Source organism: Rhinopithecus bieti, unplaced genomic scaffold, assembly GCF_001698545.2.
Source record: "Rhinopithecus bieti isolate Rb0 unplaced genomic scaffold, ASM169854v2 scaffold_20477, whole genome shotgun sequence".
Lineage (NCBI taxonomy): Eukaryota > Metazoa > Chordata > Mammalia > Primates > Cercopithecidae > Rhinopithecus > Rhinopithecus bieti.
The window spans coordinates 2,118,720-2,135,139 of NW_016810038.1; the positions used below are offsets into that span (position 1 = coordinate 2,118,720).

The following is a 16,420-nucleotide window of genomic DNA, read 5'->3' on the forward strand; positions in this document are numbered from 1 at the left end:
AAATAAGTAACTTGCTGACTAGCACAGAGCTTGGATTTGTGCACAAGTTCTGCAAGCTCTGAAAGTCATGCTCCAAGTTACTGTGCTTCCTGCCTCACCAGTATACCAGGAGGGAAGGCTCATCTCTGTAAGGACACTTATTTGAAAGCCAATTAAAATATTTTCAGGGAACATTTTATTGTTTGTTTCCCCTTTGTGCTGGGGTAAATTTCCTTTCTTTATAATCTCTCCTTCATCTAAAACTTTGTCTAACAACGTTTGCAGAGGTGAGCTTAAAAATATTCTTAAAGAGGATACTTTTCATTTTGATAGTTTTTCAACAAATTATTGCTTATTTCTTGATTAAATGCACTCATTTTGATTTTCTAAGGCACAAACCACATATATAAACAATTTACCAAACACATAAAAAGCTGGAATTCTCATTCATATGTTTGGATTCTGATGGCTCAAAAGTAAGAACTGACTTGTTTCACAGATCCCTGTTCTAAAGTACCACTCATCCCAACCCCAAGAAAATGTAAAGCCTGGGTTAATTTCCTGCAGTAAGTAGTCATTTAATTAAAGAACAAAATTAACAGGAATCAAAATGTTGCAGCTGTATTTTTTGTTAGACATTATATAAAAAAGGAAAAGTATAATACAGTAAATCATTTTGTATAACATGAACTTAAAGAGTTTTCAAATTAATAATGATCAGGATAAAAATGTCTTTTAAACATAATACTGAATGACATTGTCACATGTCCCTCATGTCAGAGGCCTGGGAGTGGTGAGCCTGCACATGCACGTTGCCCGTTCTCCATTACACTGCAGAACTGTAAAACAAGGTTGAAAGGCAAACAACAGTTTTCTTCTGATAGAGTTATGTTGGGTCTTAACTGACCCCAACAGTTCACACTCCTCAGACACCAAAGAAGGAAGGAAGTGTGTCCTCTGGTTACTCCTCTTGCAGGTAAGTGTGGTCAAGATTGCACCTGTGTGTGTGATCCTGCTCTTCTCACAAACACAGCAGGTAGTCTTGAGCTGAACTTCAGGAAAGTTCCCTGATGAATGTTCAGTGTTGGTATCAAAAAATTAAACACAAATTCTTCTCAGAAGAAAATCTCTTTATGGCCTGTGGAATCTAGATATTATAAAAAAGACAAAGAATTTAAGGTTATACATTTCTAGCAGTTAAAATAGCCAAAAACCTTCTACAAAGTTTTTGCTGCTATTTGCTACAAGGTTAAATTTGCTGCTATTAACAAGCTTCTCAGAAGTCCCATATGTAAAACATGAGGATGGAGCTACTCTAGTTAAAATAGGGTAGAGTCTCAGAGGGCTCCCTACTCTAAGGCCCCTATTTTATGCTGAATTCTTAGGACTACCTAGAACTTAGTTTTAAAACAGTGAGGTAAGCCCTTGAAGTACACAGGCCAGGGCTTTGTTAGATCAGTAGAAATAATGAATTTGTTAATAAATTATTGGAAATTATAGTAGAGTTATGACTTTTTATAGAGTAATATGTTCATAGTAATTTTAAAACACTTAAAATCTCATAACTAAAATACTGTTCTGACTCTTAAATTCATATGAATTGTTAATTTTAAGATCTTTATACCACATTTTATTTCCTTATGTTCAAGTATTAGAGTCATTATTTTAGAACGTTATCAACTTAGGACAATAAACATCTTTACTAAACATTTTAATGTATAATCAGAAAACGTACAAAATTGAGATTACGATATATAGAATATGTAGTCATTCTGTTTAAGACAGAATGAGCATTAAATGTAATTGTTCATTATTTACTGGAACTGTCCTTCCTAAACATTCATATGACCTATTCCTCCCCAAAAGTATGTTAGTCATGGGAGGTAACCTTAAAAAACAAACTATTTGCATAATTTTCTCCTATTCATCCAACTTTCCCTTCCTCCTTGATACATTCACCCCAAAACCATGGGTTAAGATGGAATTCCCTTTACTTAGTTTCTATTCTATAGCCATATTAATCTTACAGAGTAAATCTTTCAGATAACAATTGCAGTGGCCACTTTGTAACAAACAGAAAACTAAAACGATTATTTTAGTTTAAGGCAGTATCTACATGCAGGATTTCCTTTCTCTTTGTATGTGGGCCTTGAGCATGAGCATCTTCAGATAAAAGGAGAGAGAACAAAGCATGCATCGCAGTCATCTGCTTTAGAATCAGAGATATCTGAGGACTTCACATAATTACTACTGGTCGTGGCCATAGAAAAGAAGTGGGGGAAAATACTGAAAGAATATTCAGTTCAATAAGTAAAGAGTTAAATCTTTCCCCAACTTTGTCATCACCAAGAAGCCCAGTGTCATCCCTTGCATATGGTAGCATAGACAGAGAATATATTCATCTTAATGGGAAAAGTCTTGATTATGGAAGAATCAGCCAATATATTCCCAATGGAACATAAACTCCATGAAGATGGGAGCCTCCTTTATCATATTCACTATTGCATTCTCAGCACTTACTCAAATATTTGCTGAGGAAACAAATACTCAGCTTTAGGAGAACACTGGCTGTGTTAAAGATGTGACTAATAATTTAAGATAGGAAAAAGTAAATGTGAGGGTGGGGAGTGACTAATTTCACAGCATTTTATAAGTGTAAATAGCTGAGTTCTATAAATTGGAGGAATTCTGAATATTAGAGGGGAATTAAATACACAGAAAAATTACTTTCATTGCCTTGAGGCTTATTTTTGTTAAATATGCATTAACTACTTAAATAAACCAATATTGTTACCATACATATCACCTTTCACCAAGTCCTAAAGGAAATAATGGGAGCAGGCAGTATTCTTAATTGAAGTACATTCTGTTTGTTCAATACAGTTCTCTGGAAAAATGCTGAATTTGTATAGCCGGATACATGGTTTGTGGCAGCGGGGCGGTATGTGTTTCAAAAATAAATATAAGTACCATGAAATTCATACAAACAAATCTGACCTTGTCAAGTGCTTGCTTGATGCATGTACCTCCATTTCATTACTTTTGTACTCATTTAATTCTTTACGAATTGCTGCCTGAAATTTAAAAACAAGACAATTTTAGGATATTAAAAAATCAGGAAATTAGCATCGTGTTTATAAATTAACCATTCCTAATACTTGTTGACTCGATTATGTAATACACAGAAAAAATAAACAATTTTTGGTTCATCATTAAAACTGCCATACTCATTATTATAGTCCTACCAAGCCAGTATGTAGCTAATATTCTGGAAGTCTTTGTAAAACATTTTATTGATACATAATATTTGTACATATATACAGGGTACATGTGATATGTTATATGCATAGACTGCATGATGATCAAGTATTTGGGATATCCATCACCTCAAGTATTTATCATTTCTATGTGTTGGGAACATTTCAAGTCCTCTCTTCTAGCTGTTTTGAACTATACACAACATTGTTGTTAACTATATTCAGCCTACTCTGCTATAGGACATCAGAACTTATTCCTCCTATCTAACTGTATGTTACTACCCATTAACCAACCTCTCTCTCTCTCCCCAAACCCTGCCACCCTTCCCAAGCTTTGGTGTCTATCATTCTACTGTGTACCTCCATTACATCAACTTTTTTGATCCCACATGAGTGAGAACATGCGATATTTGTTTTTCTGTGCCTGGCTTATTTCATTTAGCATAACATCCAGTTCCATACATGTTGTCAAAAAGGACTGGATTTTCTTAAGGTAGAATATCCATTTTGTGTGTGTGCACTGTATTCACATAAGCATATATACACGCACTACATTTTCCACTCATTATTGATGGACACTTAGATGATTTTGTATCTTGGCTATTGTTAATGCTGCAGTAAACAGGGGAGTGCAGCTATCTCTTCAATGTACTGATTTGATTTCCTTTGGCTATATACCTAGAAGTGACATTTCTGGATCATATAGTAGTTTTTTAAAAATATTTTGAGGAGTCTCCATACTGTTTTCCATAATGGCTGCATTAATTTACATCCCCATCAACAGTATATAAAAGTTCACTTTTCTCCTAATCCTTTCCAGCATGTTTTTGTCTGGAATAAGATGATATCTCATTGTGGTTTTGATTTGCATTTCCCTGTTGATTAATGATGTTGAGCATTTTTTCATATACCTGTTGGCAATTTGTATGTCATCTTTTGAGAAATGTCTATTCATGTCCTTTGTCTACTTTCTAGTGGGATTTTTTTTTAGTGTTATTCGAGTTCCTTGTATATTCTGGATATTAGTCCCTTGTTGGATGAATAGTTTATAGATATTAATATTTTCTTATATTCCCTGTTGTCTCTTTACTCTGTTGATTTGTTGTGTAGAAGCTTTATAGTTTAATATAGTTTCATTTATTTTTGTTGTCTGTGCTTTTGAAGTCTTAGCCATAAAATGTTTGCCTAGACCAATGTCCTGGACTGTTTGTTCTTTGTTTTCTTTTAGCGGTTTTATAGTTTTGGGTCTTACATTTAAGTCTTTATTCTTCAAGTTGATTTTTGTATATGGTAAGAAATAGGGGTGCAGTTTCATTCTTTTGCCATATGGATATCCAATTCTCCCAGCACCATTTATTGAGGAGTGTCCTTTCCCCAGTTTATGTTCTTGGCACCTTTGTCAAAAATCAGTTGGCTGTAAACATGTGAATTTTTTTCTGGGTTTTCTATTCTTTTCCATTGGTCTATGTGTCTTTTATACCAATAACTGTGCTGGTAGTATAACCTTATACTATATTTTGAAGTTAAGGTGATGCCTCCAGCTTTGTTCTTTTTGTTAAGGATTACTTTAGCCATTCAGTTTTTTTTGGGTTTCACATGAATTTTAGGATGGCTTTTACTATTGTTGTGAAAAATGACATTGGTATTTTAATAGGGATTGCATTGAGTCTGTATATTGCTTTGGGCAGTATGGTCATTTTAGCAGTATTAGTCCTTTCTATCCACGAGCATGAGATATCTTTGCATTTGTGTGTGGCCTCTTCAATTTCTTTCATCATTGTTTTGTAGTTTTCCTTGTACAGGTCTTTCACCTCCTTGGTTAAATTCATTTCCAGGTATTTTGGGCACCTATTTTAAATAAGATTGCCTTCTTGATTTCTTTCTCAGCTAGTCCATTATTAGTTTATAGAAATGCTACTAATTTTTGTATCCTACAACTTCAGTGAATTTATCAGATCTAAGTTTTTTGGTGGAGTCTTTAGGTTTCTCTAGGCATAAGATCATATTGTCTGTAACGAGAGATAACTTGACTTCCTCTTTTCCACTTTGGATGCCCTTTCTTTCTGTTGCTCGATTGCTCTGGCCAGGACTAGTATTATGTGAGTCTTCCATGAATTAATTTGCTGGACTGAAGTGGGAAGATAACCCTTCCCCCAACCCCACTCACTCCATACCTAAACGGACCAAGCACATGCTTAGGGCACTAATGAAACAGGAACACCAAGATAATGAGTAAACTGCAGCTTCCAGTGAACTTGGAATTTTATAATCAGAGATAATCTAGAAATAAGCCTTTCTAACTTCAGCATACATTCATATTTTGGCTTCCCCAGGCCCACTTGCATCATTACTTCTTTCTCAGATAAACACCTGAGGGACCCAATGAGACTAAAACGTCAAACAGCCTCTGGGACAAGGAAAGTCTTTAAGAACTTTAGGGGTATATTATTCTCATACTCAAACACATCTACAGACTACCAAGGATACTTCTCCTTGTATCATTGTGATCCTCTGAGCACATCAATCAGAGAACCAGGAAAGTTAGTCCAACATGTTCGCATTTCTCCAAGTTGATGCAATATCTGTGTACATGCTCATACTCGGCATATGAAGAATGAAGAACAATTAGCAAATTTCTTTGCCTGAATGTATAATTTTTCTCTTCGTAAAGGCTTTAAGTCTTCTGAAAATTAATAGAAGCAAGAAGGTGACAAAAAGGCCCTATAGACATTCGTGGGCTTAAGTCTCGCCAGTCAAGTAAATCTTGCCAGTCAAGTGTTTGATCACAGATAAGAACTTAGCCTCTCTGTGCTCAGCAAATGTCAGGCAGAGACTCTATGACCCACTTCCTCCTTCTCTAACCGTTCAGTTCAGACTCCTCAGGAGGTTCTCAGAGATACCTCAAACTGCAGACGTCCAGGGAGAGAATCTAGAACCTCTTCTATACTGTAGAGGCTTTCTTGAATTCCTCTTTATCCCCACTGTAGCTCTTCTTGTTTAAACTTATCAGTTGATCTCTTATGGCAGCCTTGCCCACCTTTGACTTATCCCTTATACCAAGGTTTCTCAATTTCCACAGTCTTGACATTTGGGACTAGAAAATCCTTTGTTGTGGGACCTGTTATGTGCATTGTGAGATGCTTAGCAGCATCCCTGGCCTCTACCAGTAGATACCAGTACATCCTGAGTTGTGACAATCAAAAATGTCTCTAGACATTGCCAAATGTCCCTCGGGGCAAAACTGTCCCCTAGCTGAGAACCACTTCTCAATCTGACCCTGAATTGTCTTTGAGAAACCAATATTTACTGTAGGTGTACCCTTAATTTAAATAGTTGAGGACTCCCGTTGTCTATGAATAAACTCCCTGGCATGACATATTTTGCCCTTATTATAACATCCAACACCCCCCACCAGCACAGGCAGTTATGTACCTTATCTGCTGCTGACAGTCTCGTCCAGGGTTTGTCTGCCCTCCTGTCATAGTCCTGCGCTTTTGCTACTTCCACATAATCACTGAATCGTATCAGAATTTTTCTGTCTCTTAATTCATCAACAGTGGGTCTCTGATTAAGCTAAAATCAAAGATCATCATAGTTAAGTATCACATGCCAAACTAGCTTTTTTGAAGCACTCTGAACAAACAGCACCTTTCTAAAAAAAATAAAAATATAACAAACTGTGATATATAACCTGAATACAATCAATCTCTAATGTGAAGGGCTTACATTATATACTGTACCCTTAAGTCACAATCCCCCTTCCTCCAACGTATTTTATCAGAAGGAGTCACACCCCCAGTAGTACATAGCACCAGCTCAAGGAATAGTTAGTGAATTAACTTAGAGTTTATGGCATCAATGGCTTCAGGTACAATTAGATAAGCTTTTTCAAAGTGCTAATAAAGTTATTATATGTCCAGCTTAGGAAGGATATTCTGTTAATTTCAAGAGAATTATTATGGAGCAGCACAACAAAGAAGGGGAATCCAGAACACTTGAATTTAGAAATGGTCAGGGCTTTAAAAGTAGATTAAGGTGTATAGAGTTGCTACCTGTATTGGCCCTAGTAAATGGTAACTATTTGAGTCACAGATAAGCTTTCTGCAACTGAGGAACTTCTAGACATATTGGAGGTGAACAAAAGTGATGAGTGCAAAATGTAACTAAAACACTAATACCCAGGTATGCTTTTCCCAGACACTGTAAATTAAGAAAATGCCAGTCAACTTCTGGCTTCCACCTGAACATAAGTAAAAAATGTCATGTGCGTTGTGCACCTCTCCAAGTGCTACTGTGCTAGGGAAGGACTTCGTCCATAGGGAATGTCAGAGGGAGTTAATTCATTGTTGTTGAGCAAATATCCTGATTTAACTGATGCCATGTTGTCCAGGAAAACATTATTCATGATCACAGAGTGATACCTAGATTACTCATCCCACCTGCTACCTAAGCAGCTGTTCTCTAGACCACCTTTTATTATTCAGGCAATAAAATGCTTATAGTACCTTTCTTGTCAATCTTTGCTTGATTTCTCTTCTTTCTTCCTGCTCTGTTTGATCATTCCTTTCTGTGAAAGATTAAAATAGGGGAAAAAAAATAACAAAGAGAAACAGTTTGAAAAGTTCTTCTCTTTAGCAGGAAAGTGTACCTAAGATATCCGTATTTCTGGGAGCTGAAGGTAAGATATTAAGGAGATCTTTTTCCACATCACTCTTTGTGGTTTCTTTTTCCCACTTTGTCAGTCATTGTTCAGGAGATCATGGTCTCATCACACAAAAATACTTGTACTAAGTGAAGCTTTGCTGTCATCCCCTCATGGTCTCCTCAGCCCTTCTGTGCATTAGAAGCAACCACAGATATGGCTGCTGTTTGTTTAAGGAAGTAGACATCTCTGTGTCTGTCTTTCTCACTGATTTTCTTTCTCCCCAAATATCTTTGTATGTACATCTAGCACTTAGATGCCACGTTAAAAATACCTGTAGTAGACTAAGTAAATGTGTATGTACATTTCAATATAAATAGCACTGCCACTACTTTTTTTTTTCCTTAATAAGCATACAGACTTTTTAACCAACATAAAACATGGAACACCTTCTTCAGCTCCTGGGCAGCATATGCTTGCCTGAAATTTATATGTTCAGACTATATTTCAAATCTTAAGATATCTATGAACCTAGCTGACTCTCCATTGCTGAAGCGTGAACACTGTTATATGACAGTACCTTGTAAAGGAGCCCAAGTCCCTCAGCAAAATTAGCTTTGCTTGGTAAGTTGTGACTATTAACATTCAAGCTGTGTTCTCACCTATACTTGGAAGCTAAAAATAGACCAAAGTGCTGAGATATAGTATAAAATGTAAGCCTCCCCCTGGGATACAAGATAATGGCTGTCCTATTTCTGGTGTTCTGCGTTGCTAAATAAAGCCTTAGGTCCCTGACCTGAACATAGCTCCATTCCTAGGAAAGAGATTTCAACAATCAGCATTCCTAGAAACACCGCTAGGTTTCGGTAAGGGAAATCCTGCCACTTGCAATTAACACAATTTCACATTATCTGCCTTTATTTAAAAGATGCATTTCAAATATTTATACCTTTGTGGGATTGGTTATATGAGAGTTTAATATATTGTGCTTTCCAGTAATTTTTTTAAGTGAGTCATCTTGGACTAGGGTGTTTTAGAAAAAGTAATTAAATCCTGTTTGTGCTTAATTCTTTATACAAGTAAGAAACCAGAAGAAACCATACTTTTAAGGTATCATCAGAAAGCTGATACAATTAGAGAAACATTGTGAAAGTGTCCAGATAAGGCCAGCCATGAGGGATTTACATGACAAAATTTTTCAGATTTCTTTAAAATAGGCCATGGGCAACTCCCATGTGAAAAGATTGAAACAAGTCAGATCTTTGTTTTTTTTTTTTTTTTTTTTTATCTTGAAAAATGTCATCATTAACTACGAAGGTCACCAGCAGGGTTTTCGGAGAATTGATCTTTGAAAGTTCCTGTCAGAGTGCTTCTTCATGCCAGGCACTCTGTTGGATACTTCCTCCAAGAAGTCCTCCCTGTTAGTCTAAGCCCACAGACCTCCCCTTCTCAGCTACCCTTAGTAATATGTTTGTGGATCTCTTATTTCCAGACCCAGAAAATCCTGTGCATTATACAAAGCAAGGGACCCATAATCAGGACTGCTACACCCATATTTTCTGGAAATAGCTCCAGCAGCTTGGACAGTTATACATGAGTCTTCCATGCATGTCCAAAACGTATTACTGCTTCTGATGCAGTAGTTAAGAAAACGGGCAGTGGAGTTAGGCAGACCTGGGGTTGAACTCTAGTGCTATCCTTTTTCCAATATTCATTTGTTAAAAAGTGCAAACCTCACAAATATGTTGCAGTGATTAAATGAGGGAATATATACCAAGTACTGAATACAGTCCATGGCACAGATTGGGCCTGATAAAGAATTACCGTCATCATAGAAAGGGGCCACTGCTCCTCTGCTTTTCTATCCAGGTTATAGTGTTACATGGGCAGAGTTTTGAGTGCTCCTCAGATATAATTGCAATTAGTCATAAGTTCCCCCTTGAAGCAAACACAAAAGTAATACTCTAAGGATTGATTACAAGAAGAAAATGCAATATAGTATAAGTGCTTGAAGTCCTGTGTATCAAGAGCCTATGAGTATGATGTTTCATACTAGGCTATATATAGTTACCCTATTCTCATCTCCACAGAACAAAAGAAAAACCAAACACCCACCACAAACCTAGCAGTAAAATTCTCAGGTCCTCCCACTGAGGACACCAGAGAGGGCTTCCAAGCTAAGGACAAACCTACATCCACTTGTTTATGGCGGGATTGCCATGGCCACCGCAGAGGAAACCCATCTTCCCTTCTGTGCACTGAAGGTCAGTGCAGTCAGTTTCAGTTATGCACTTGTTAGCTCCCTGTCACCAAAGACAGCTCTATTTCTAAGGCTCTGATATTTATTTCCAAAGAATAACACAATTAGAAGCACTTGCTGGTGGGAAGACCTAGGAAGGAAGAGGCTGCTACTGAAAGAAGACATGGTTCCCGGGTTAAAAGTCTGGGCTGCAGTACTCTTCCTGTTCCAAGGCTACTTGGAATGTGGTGCTTTCTGTGTCTTGAACTTGCCTGGTTCAAGTCTGGACTGCTACTTTTAGTAGCATCTGCAACTTACAAGCTTTACAAATAAGTGACTTAATTTTTAAAACTTCAAATATTTGGCAACAGAAACAGCTTGACTTTTCTGCCTACTTAATTAAGCATGTTATCAATGAAAAGCTTTTCTTTAAATCCTCGGAGATGGTATAGTTAACATAGAACCGCAGTCACTATATCTTAAGTTTAAAAAGTCAAAGGAAGAAGTCTTTATCTGAGGATTATTTTCAACAATCTATAAAGGAGGGGATTGTTTTAGGCAGTTAATGAAGGCATTGAGGCATCAATTCAAGTTCAGTACCCAGACCAACAAGGGGCTCTGCGGTATTTTCTGACAGAAAGTCAGCTTGGTACCATTATAAAACTTTGTAAAAAGATGCTCACAAATAAGAAAAGAAACTCAGAGAAAGTCTGCAGTATTCCTCACATAAAGAGAAAAGAAAGTCCTTTAAAATCCAAGCCATTAGAAGACACTTTCTGTAGAAAATGTTTTAAAACTGAAAATGACTAAAGAACTATTTGAGAAACACTTTTTCAAGAGGTTTGGCCACCCCTAAGTCACTGACTTTATGGAATATTTAATGGAATATAGTGCCCTAGAGCATGGAGGTTACTCATGAACACTTGTGCTTAGCAGATGCTCTAATTGTCCACCTAACGGGAAATGTAAGGGGGCGCAAGGCTGGGAGCGACCGAGGGTCCTGGAACCTCAAAGTCCTCAGCCACATGAAAGCTTCCCATGGCTTCACTTTCCCTGAGCTGACTGCTTTATTCCTCCCAAGTATAACAGGCAAGGGGCGTGTCCTTCTCTAGTGAGATGTATGATGCAGTTCATGCTTTGTGATTTCTGTAGCCAAGAAGAACCCCGACCCAAACTGCCAGGAAGACCTGCTTAAAACCTACTGTGCTTAGACATATGGAACTAACCCTGAAAATAAAAACATCTTTATGCTAAGAGGAGGAGTTGTTTTAAATTTTTAAAAAAAAGAATGTTTCTAGATATATCAGCTTTCCTTTGGGGCTTGCTTTCAGAATTCCTCAGCAGCTCAGGTTTACTGGGAGCATACAGCATTCGCTTGCAGAGAAGGGCTGGGTTACGGGAACTCAGAATTTGTGCAACAGCCTCACCACACGTGAAGGAAAATCTCTAGAGGAATCACCAGCTACTCACGTTTCAAGATATTTCTTCTCTCCAGCTCTTCCACGGCAGGTCTTTGGCTCAGCCGTCTGCGGAAAAACACTAGAATTACATTTTGCACCATAGTGGCTGCCTGCAAATTCCACCTGGGGTCTGCAAGGATGAGAGGTGGCTGGCACACCCCTATAGATCGCCTCCCAAAATGGGGAGGAGAGAAAGTGAACCTTTGGTTGTTGCCTCTTGCTGGCAAAATCAAGTCAGACTTCCAAGTGAGAGTGAAAGCTGCCCCGTCACAGAGCTAATACTAGGGTAGTCCTTGTTCCAACTCCGCAAGTGCAGGTCTTCATTTTTCTGATCTGTCGCCCAAATCTTGCCTGGTCTGGACTGTTCACCAGAGCAGTGTATTTAAGCATCGAGGAGATCTGTTCAGGAAATTCTTTTTCCTGCCCATTGGCTTAGGGAGGGGTAGGTAGCACCACCTGTTTTCAGGCTTCTGGATCCAGAGATGCTGGGAGATCCATGCTTCCCAGCACTGCCTCTGTTGTCAGCAGAGGAGACACCAGCCGTGGGAGCACAGATCTCTCCTTCCGGCTTTCTGCCTGCTGAACGGCTGAGTAGAGCCGCCTGTGCCCAGCTCCGCACAGGGGGAGTGTCTAAAGACGTCTAAGGGGCCTCCCGCCTCTTGTCAGCAAGCATAAAGCTCAGCTCGAGCACTGAATAAAAACTGGGAATCTCTTCCAGCCAGCACAGCTAACAGAGCTGAGCCCACCCACACGCATTCCCCTCCCACCATCAGCCCAGACGGGGTGTGCAATAGGAAGACAAATTATTATTTCTTTTTCAAGTGGTCTCTCATTGAAGAAGTTGGAGGATGCAGCCAACAGTCACCACCAAAAAACAAAGGGCTTGTCAGGAGAAGGAGGCATCATTATCCAAAATTAATGCCAAGCTCTGATTATTTTTGTGACTACAATAATATTGTCCTTGGGCCAGAGCCAGAAACCTTCCCGCTTCCAGATCCTCTAACCACAGCAGGGAGACAACAGGGCCCAGTGTTTGAATGCCCAGAATTTAGGGCCATAATATTTTGCCCCAGCGAGGATGTTGCCTCCATTTAAAAATTATTTATCTCCTATTTATAATCCTTGTCCCAGCAGAAAGCCTAGGACGTTGCAGGACTCAGCCACTCCTCCCTCCCCACTAGAACACAACCCTCTGTGGTTCTGCTCCCCTGGGAGCTTTGTCTTCTGGCTCTGTGGGTGGTTGCTTCCACATCGTATCTCGATGTTCGGTGAGACTTGAACCTCCCCTCTGACAGTTCCTGGCTGGAATCCTCCCCAGTCCCAAACAATGCGTGCAAAGCCTCGCTCACTAAGTGTTGCTTCTGCAGTCTGGTCAAAACACCCCAAAGGCCATTCATTCAAGCACTCAGGAAATGACTCTGAAATATTTGCTAGTGCCAGGCACTGTTCCAAGCCCCCAGAGCACAGTGCTGAATCTGGAAAGACTCCCCTGCCCTTGGGAAGCTCATAGTCTACAGCAGGCTTGTCTAACCCGTGGCCTGCAGGCTGCATGCAGCTCAGGACAGCTTTGAAGGAGGCCCAATACAAATGCATAAACTTTCTAAAAACATACAATATGAGGGTTTTTTGCAATTATTTTTAGCTCATCACCTATCATTAGTGTATTTTATATGTGGCCCAGGGAAGCTGAAAGATTGGACACCCCTGGTCTAGAGGTAAAGGCAGACAAATGAACAAAATCATCTCAGAGAGTGGTCAACGCCGTGGAGGAAATGGGGGATATGGTGGGTGAGTGGTTGGGCAGGGGCAGATACATTCAGAATCTGGCAGAGATACATTTTGCTGAGACCCAAATGAAGAGAAGCAGCCATTGTGGGAAGACCACAGCTCTCTCCACAGTGTCTCGTAACTGTTCACACACGGGGCTTAACCATTGAGGGAGTGAGGACGGGGGCGGGGCGGGGGTGGGGTAATCAAGACAGGCTTCATGGAAGAGGAAGCTTCTGAGAGAGTTATACAGAATCCACTTGGTACAGCAGTGTCTGCAAGGGTCTTGAAGAAGGAATTAGGTTAAGGAAGAGAAATCATCAGGAAATTGGAGTTGTCTGGGGTCTCTCCTTAGAGCTGGGCACCCAGCGTTAGCTCTCTTCTTAACGTATCTGAGTCTCTGTAAACAGGGAATGGCAAGAGAACCTGACAGCCACTTTGTCTGGATAAAGATGGGGCAGGCCACCATAGGAAAAGCAGGAACCAGCCAGATCCCTGGCCCCAACGCTGCCCACAGAAGGGCTCGGAAGCATGAAGGAGATGGGATGCAGGGCGAAGGCACACAGGCACTTTTAGAGCAATAGAAATGAAAAATCCCTGAAGCCCAGCAAGAGTGGATGCACCATGTCTTTTACCCATTAAAAGGTACTTCCTTTATGCAGCTCCTCTGGCTAAGAGGGAGAGGCTGTGTGTAGGAATGGGATTCTGGGAAGTAAAACGGGGAGTCCTAGTAAGTAAGCAACAATGAGGAAGGGGTCCTAGTTGGGGGAGAATAATTGTTCTGAGAGCCGGCTAATCACAGACAACCCACTGGCATGACATCCTATTTCCGAATATCTTGTTGCACTCGAGGCCTCAGCAGCGCGACCTTATCTGCACATAAGGCCCTCTGGCACAACTCTATAAAACTTCCTTCCAGCCCCTGCCTCTTTGCAGGCAGCCCCTTCTCTGCTGTGCTGCCCGTTGCAGCCTTGCAACGGATCTTCATACTTTAATAAATTTGCCTTTCTTTACCTACAACTGCCTTGATAAACTCTTGCACTGTCCGCGATGCTAGCCCCAGCCATTTGTATTTTATGTGTGGCTCAAAACAATTCTTGAGCCAGCTGCCCAGCGAGGAACACCCATAGGGACACCTGAGGAGTGAGGCTGTGCATTTCCTCAAATCTGAGAAGTACCCCGAATGTCCCTGGAGGCTGGTGTCCACTGGCATGGCCCCCAAACAAGGCTTTTCCCCCCTCTTTGTTGGAACCTTATCTTTCTCATCTAAAATGAAAATTAGTACCAGACCCTCTCAATGAGAATTAAATGAGATAATGCACAAAAACGTTTGTGACAATGCATGCTTGGGATGTAGTAATTTCTCAAGAAAACCCAACCTGTGACTTGCCAGCTGGTCGTGGACCATGTTTCCAGAAAGGTATTTCATCCAATTGATACATCTCAGGAAAGCGTGGACATCAAACCAGCAAAAACTGCGCAATTGGTCCCAAGGCGCAGAGGCAGTCTGGTGGTCCAGTCGCTTACTGTAGGGCTTCATCTAGCTGCCAAGCTTCTCACTGAATGCCACCAGGGCACCCCTGAATGGTCTAGAATATGCAGTCCTCTGGACGGACACAGCCCCGGAGGCACAGGGTTGTCAACAGAGCAAAAGGGTAACCCCACTGGCTTGTCACCAACCCGCCTCTACCCACAGAGTGCCAGGACCCCACAGCTGGAAGGGTGGATGCAGAGCCCCAGACAGCACTGTGGGCCCCAAGACCCTCCCTGTGGTTCTCACCAGCAGAGGGGATTGAGGTGAGCAAGAAGACCCCTGACTGCCAGGTGAGGGTGCTGAGCAGGGTCTTAGGGTGGTGCTGCCAACCCAACAAGGCCAGGCCACTGTTCAGACGAGGCTCTAACCTGGACATGAGTGTCTTCCCAGAAGGTGATACTTTAGTTGGGATCCAGAGGATGATTGGGGATCGCTAGGTGAGGAGAGGACATGTGCAAAGGTCCTGAGGTGGGGTCGTTTAGATTGCATGGAGGTGTGTGTGCACCGAGTCTGAGCAGGGGCAGGATGCACACAGCCTGGCATCCCTGGAGAAGGAGTCTGGATTCACTCCTGGAACCCCAGAGCAGCACTGAAGGATTTAAAGCAGACCTGGGTGAGACGGGGTAGGAGTGTGCCAGGACTAGATTTGCATTTGGAAACTCTCTGGAGATTCTTCCAGATTTCTGTCCAACAAAGACAGAGACGAACCCACTAGCAAGAGATACGGACTGCCCAGACCCCCACCAGATACCAAGGACAAAGTGTGCTGCAGGCCTGTGAGGGGCCCCTGAAATGTTCAAGACTTGAGGAAGAAGTTGGCCATACGGCAAAAACACCCCACACTCCAAATCAATACTTGTTACCCTAAGTATGTATAAAAGATACCCTTTTGTCTGTCTGCTACCTGAAGCTATGCTAACTCTTCATGCAGAGTTGGGGCTTCCAAAAGGAAAAATGGCGACGAGCCTGATGCCAAGGACAGACAATTACTTTGCCAACATTACAGGCGAGACCCTTGAGGCTCAGAGAGAGAGGAATGTGATCAGCAGCTACGACGGCTGGAATTAGAACCCACAGCAAGTTCCAGATGCTAGGAGGACCGAGGCAGGGAGGAACCCCAGCAACACCAGCTGGCAGGAACCAGCCAGCAGGGACACAGCTGGGATGAGGCCCAGGAAGCATTCTCCTGGCACAGAGAGTCGGGTTCAGGCAGAGGCATGCATCACAGGTCACCACCCCTGCCCTGCAGCATGCTGACCCCTACCCGACACACAGTCACCACTCAGGCCAGGGTGGCCCAGGATATTTTCTGGGCAGAACCATGGCCAGGAAAAGGGCAGTCAGGTTGAACGCGTCATGAAGCTCTGCTACAGCAGACCCCTAGAGCCGGTGCAGGCAAGGGGAGCAGCCTGTGTCAAGGAGCAAAGGAACGGGCGCCGGTTCCTCCCCCTCACTACATAGCCTGCTTGGACCTGCCTGGGGCAGGGATGCCGCCAGGGCTTCCTGGGCTTTGAGCTTCAGGATCAAGGTGCTCTCCGAGGA

At 41.4% G+C, this 16,420-nt stretch overlaps 1 protein-coding gene across 7 annotated transcripts in view; it reads right to left on the minus strand.

Moving 5' to 3' along the window:
* Positions 1 to 532: 532 nt before the first annotated feature.
* The window catches only part of PHACTR3 (phosphatase and actin regulator 3), a 288,306-nt gene continuing 272,418 nt past the window's right edge, over positions 533 to 16,420 (minus strand). For all 7 annotated transcript variants that reach the window (XM_017891227.1, XM_017891225.1, XM_017891223.1 and 4 more), the window contains 5 exons: positions 11,588 to 11,643; positions 7,742 to 7,803; positions 6,669 to 6,809; positions 2,977 to 3,053; positions 533 to 1,126 (listed from right to left, as the gene is read on the minus strand). In XM_017891227.1, coding sequence (XP_017746716.1) covers positions 1,111 to 1,126; positions 2,977 to 3,053; positions 6,669 to 6,809; positions 7,742 to 7,803; positions 11,588 to 11,643 — 352 coding nt within the window. In that variant the 3' untranslated portion in view covers positions 533 to 1,110. The remainder of the gene's footprint in view (positions 1,127 to 2,976; positions 3,054 to 6,668; positions 6,810 to 7,741; positions 7,804 to 11,587; positions 11,644 to 16,420) is intronic.